Below are 4,339 nucleotides of genomic sequence, written 5' to 3' on the forward strand. Positions count from 1 at the left end.
TATATATATATATATTACATATATAATTATATATACTAGTATTATTAATATATAATATATATATCATATCGAATATTATTAATTATATACCAACCATATATATTCCAAATATATATATATATATTAGTTTTATGTCTATATATTATTATGTATATCTTTAATTATTGTAATATACCCAATTTCCATATCGAAAAGTTTTTTCGCACAATTTTATTGATGGTTGTAGCAATTCCATCTTTACCAAAGATACTCTTGTCAGGATTTGAGTAAAGTACTGAAAATTTTAGATGTGTATCAAACACTTGTTCTTTGCTTTGACATGAAGTCATGTATGAGAGTTAGTCTAAGTGCATTATCATTAGCCATTTATGTAGATGTGTTTGTGATTCATGATAGCATCCTGTCCCACCTTATAAGGTAGCAATTTGCTCAAGGTACAGAGTTTATATCTCAAATAGGGTTATGAGTATAATACTATTTTTTATAGCAGAATGTGTTCAAAGATGTCTGTTTGGAGAAATTCAGCAATATTGTAATATAGATGTGATATGCAATGGAATGGTGTGGATATCGATCTCTTGATACTATGCTCATTGGTGAGTAGTCTCATCATCAATATATTGGGAGTCTATTGAGTATTCTATTTTAATATCTTCAGTTGGATTTAGATATAGTCATCTATATTTTATATTATAAAAGTTGTAATGTGCATCAGAAAATATATGACATTCATCCACTTTACTGTGTGGATGAGCATATGATCTATGAACTATACCAATAGGTATATGTTCTCTATGTCCTCCAGATATTGAGAATATAATGTAAAAAAGTATTTAGTTATATTATGTCAAATAATAACTATATGTATATATTTGATGATATATGTAGATGTATTTTGAAGATACTTCTATACATGATATTTAACACATATTTTAGATATTTTATTGCAATATATATATATATATATATATATATATATATAATATATATATATAATATATATATATATATATATATATATATATATAATGTATATATATAATAATAATATCTATTATCTATCTATCTATCTACTATCTATCTATCTATCTATCTATTATATATATATATATATATATATATATATATATATATTATAATTTTTCTTTTTTTTCTTTTTTCTTTTTTCTTTTTTTTTTCCTTCCAAATATTTCAACCAGACACCCCCCATAAGTAATTATATATTTTCCTGAAGACAGGTTTAAATAAATGCATGCTTTCTTGTTTGGGGTTTGGGTTCTGCATATATATTTGTGTTTACAAATTCACAGACCCAACTTTCATCTTCATCCACTTCCAAATTATTGAATCATGCCACTTAAAACAAATGTTGTAGGTCTCGGCTTGGCAGCAGTTCAGACTCCACATCGTTCACAGCTAAATACCCATCAGTAACGAGTGAGGAGTTGGCTGCACAATCAGTAACTCTGGTACTGACTGTGGTGAAGCTGCTTGGTTCACAGAAAGCAGAGTTTATGCTGGAGTACAGACAGGTATGGTTTGTCCATTGCATTTGAAGTGAATGTTGTGGTAATAGATCCGTCTAGCTTCTAGAGATATTCCTTAGAGGACTTAGAATACTGGTAAAGGAAGTTATTTTAGACATTTTTGAACAAAGACACATAATGGAAATAAAATTGTTTTATAATCCCCACATCATCATCCCCCCCCCTTCCCTTTATATTCTCCTCCTCTACTTTTTCCATCTGCACATACTTTATCTTGCTTTCAGATGCTGAGCAATCCATCCATCATGAACCACATTGTCCGCTGCCAACGCTCAAGCAATCCTGAATACGTGTCCCGAGCCGTGACAGTCTTGTGTGAAGGAACAGTGCCCAGTGAAAGGTTTTTTTTTTTCTTCTTCTTCTTCCAAGAAAATGTATTACAGATAGAGATTTTGTTTAACAGATTTTCACTCTTTTGTGAACTTCAAATATTAGGACAGTAAAAACTTCATCGTTCTTTTCCCTTCCTTCCAGCATGACTTCCCTCATCAAAGCCTTTGAAGAGTCTAACTTGTCGACACATTCCACACTGAGCGGTGACTTTGAGCCCAGTAGACGGGACGGCACGTGCTGGTCCCGCTCCCAGTCCTTCCCCCCGAGCTGTGAGGAGAAGGTCAACAATATGATTGCGCGACTGAAGGGCACCATAGATAAGACAGAGGTTGGTTGGCTGGTAGGACAGCTTGGTGAGAAAGAGTTTGGCGAAACTTTTGGTGAGATTTGACTTTGACCTTGACTTGTGTGCTCCCTTCTGCTATGTAACTTTGCCTGCGCTGAGTCCTCTCCCTGCTATTCTGTATATATCCTGTTCTGTTTTGTGTAACTTAGTCCCTTAGCAGTTAAAACCTTGTGTATGTGTCCTCTGGTGTGTTTCCATTGATCTGACCACTCTGATTCTTAAATCGAACCCTGATAATTTTACTATTTTCATTATATTTTATTAATAATCATAATGGCATTAATAATAATAATAATAATAATAATAATAATAATAATGGGGAAATCAGTTACAATTACTAGTGCAACAGAATTCACAAAAACTACAGTGGATAGTACAGCCACTGGATTAACATTAATAATGTTGTAATAATTAGTTATGTAATGAATATTACATATCATTAACAATACAACAGCAATAAGAAATAAAAAACATCTTTCTAGAAGTTAAAGAAAAGGTTATACAGGTTATATAGGTAGGATTAGTAATTGTCTCCTTGGTGATTAAGTGTTTGTGGAGGCCATCTATATGATAAGATAATGATAAAAAAACAAGAAGGGAAACAGGCCATTTAATTTTGTCATTTCCTTAGTACCTCAGTTAGGTAGACAGCTGTTTTCATCCCAGCTGCAGTTCTAGCTGAGAGGGGTTGTTGGTCTAGGGAGACCAATGATTGCCTTACAATTTTGTCTCCTCCCCTTGGGATACTGGGCCAGCAGTGTCCTCTGGATTCATTATGAACCCTGAGGTTTTTTCTAGGAAGGAGCTTGTATTCCATGGCTTAAGCTTTCCACATTATTGATTTTAATTTTATTGTCTGTGCTTAGAGTAACACCTTTTAAAAGTAATGAAAAAAAAATCTTAATCTACTTTAGTCCATTTTTATTTAAAGATGATAAAAATATTTTATCAGAACACGTTAGCATATACCATTATAAACTGAAAATACATATAAAAAATATATATCCCTTCAATCTATTTCCAGTTGAAGACTGGCCGGGCATTATGGAATTATAGTACACAGACTCCATGGCACTATGAGATAACATTGAGATGCGCTGCGGCAGCCGATGCGCGAACAGACAACCCATCCACTCCATGTCTTCCAGACGCGGCTCAGGTAGTCACCGCTCTTGCCTTTCCCTCCTCCTTCATCTCTTCCTCCTCCTCCTCTCTCTCTTTCTCCTCTTTCTTCTCCTCCTTTCCCTCTCCTACCTTTCCTCTTTCTTCTCTTCTTCTCCTCCTCTTCCTCTTCTCCTCCTCTTCCCCCCTTCCTCCTCCTTCCTTCCCTCATCTTCTCTTCTTCTTCTCTCTTTCCTCTCCCTTCCTCTCTCTTCTCCTCTTCCTCCTCTTCCCTCCTCTCCTACTCCTTCCTCTCCTCTCTCTCTCCTCCTCTTCTCTTTTCTTCTCTCCTCTTCCTCTTCTCTTCTTCTCTCCTCCTTCTCTTCTCTCTCTCTTCTCTCTCTCTCTCTTCTTCTCTCTCTTCTCTCTCTCATCTTCCTCTCTCTCTTCCATCTCTCTCCTCTCTCTCTCTCTCTCTCTCTCTTCTTGACTTCTTCTTACGTCTGTCATCTTTCCCGTTTCGATATCTGTAAACTATGTATGTTATTTTGTATTTTCATTATTTTTTCAATGATGACCACCTGCACTTTTCCTGCCCTGGGCAGATCTCACTCTCAAGACAAATGAACTCAAGCAACCATTCCCAAGTGCAGAACTCAGCTCGCAACTGAGGAGAATCTGGTGAAGTATGCTTGAGTGTTGTTTCATGAAGATTTTTTCATGAGACTCACTTTCTTCACTTATTTGTCCCTCTTTGCCATTTTCTTCACCACACAGGAAAAGACAGCCATGGACAGGCAAAACTCCAAGCTGCAGAAGGAGATGTCAGCCTTGAGATCAGAGCTTGATGCCCGCGATGAGGCAATCCGCAAGTCCCAGAGGCTGATGAGCGATGTACAGAATGACATCAAGAATCTCATAAGCAGATAGAGGACAGAGAAATAACAGTGAGTTGTAATCAAAGTATTTAATTCTTACAACGTCAGCATTCAAGGTTAGAAATAATAGGGCA

General features: G+C 35.6%; 1 protein-coding gene and 1 long non-coding RNA gene across 2 annotated transcripts in view; both read left to right on the top strand.

Moving 5' to 3' along the window:
• LOC119578008 overlaps positions 1–4,339 on the top strand; it is a 22,608-nt gene that overhangs the window by 7,419 nt on the left and 10,850 nt on the right. The window lies entirely within an intron of this gene.
• LOC119577925 lies at positions 1,359–2,286 on the top strand. The gene is made up of 3 exons (XM_037925644.1): positions 1,359–1,532; positions 1,772–1,887; positions 2,022–2,286. Exons 1-3 carry the CDS (start codon positions 1,515–1,517, stop codon positions 2,269–2,271), a joined length of 384 nt encoding a protein of 127 aa, XP_037781572.1. The 5' UTR covers positions 1,359–1,514; the 3' UTR covers positions 2,272–2,286.

This window comes from Penaeus monodon, chromosome 1, assembly GCF_015228065.2.
Source record: "Penaeus monodon isolate SGIC_2016 chromosome 1, NSTDA_Pmon_1, whole genome shotgun sequence".
NCBI lineage: Eukaryota > Metazoa > Arthropoda > Malacostraca > Decapoda > Penaeidae > Penaeus > Penaeus monodon.

Excerpts from the sequence above, each read along its gene's own strand:
- LOC119577925 (XM_037925644.1), top strand. Across the intron at positions 1,888-2,021 it reads GGAACAGTGCCCAGTGAAAG|CATGACTTCCCTCATCAAAG; the intron begins GTTTTTTTTTTT and ends CCTTCCTTCCAG.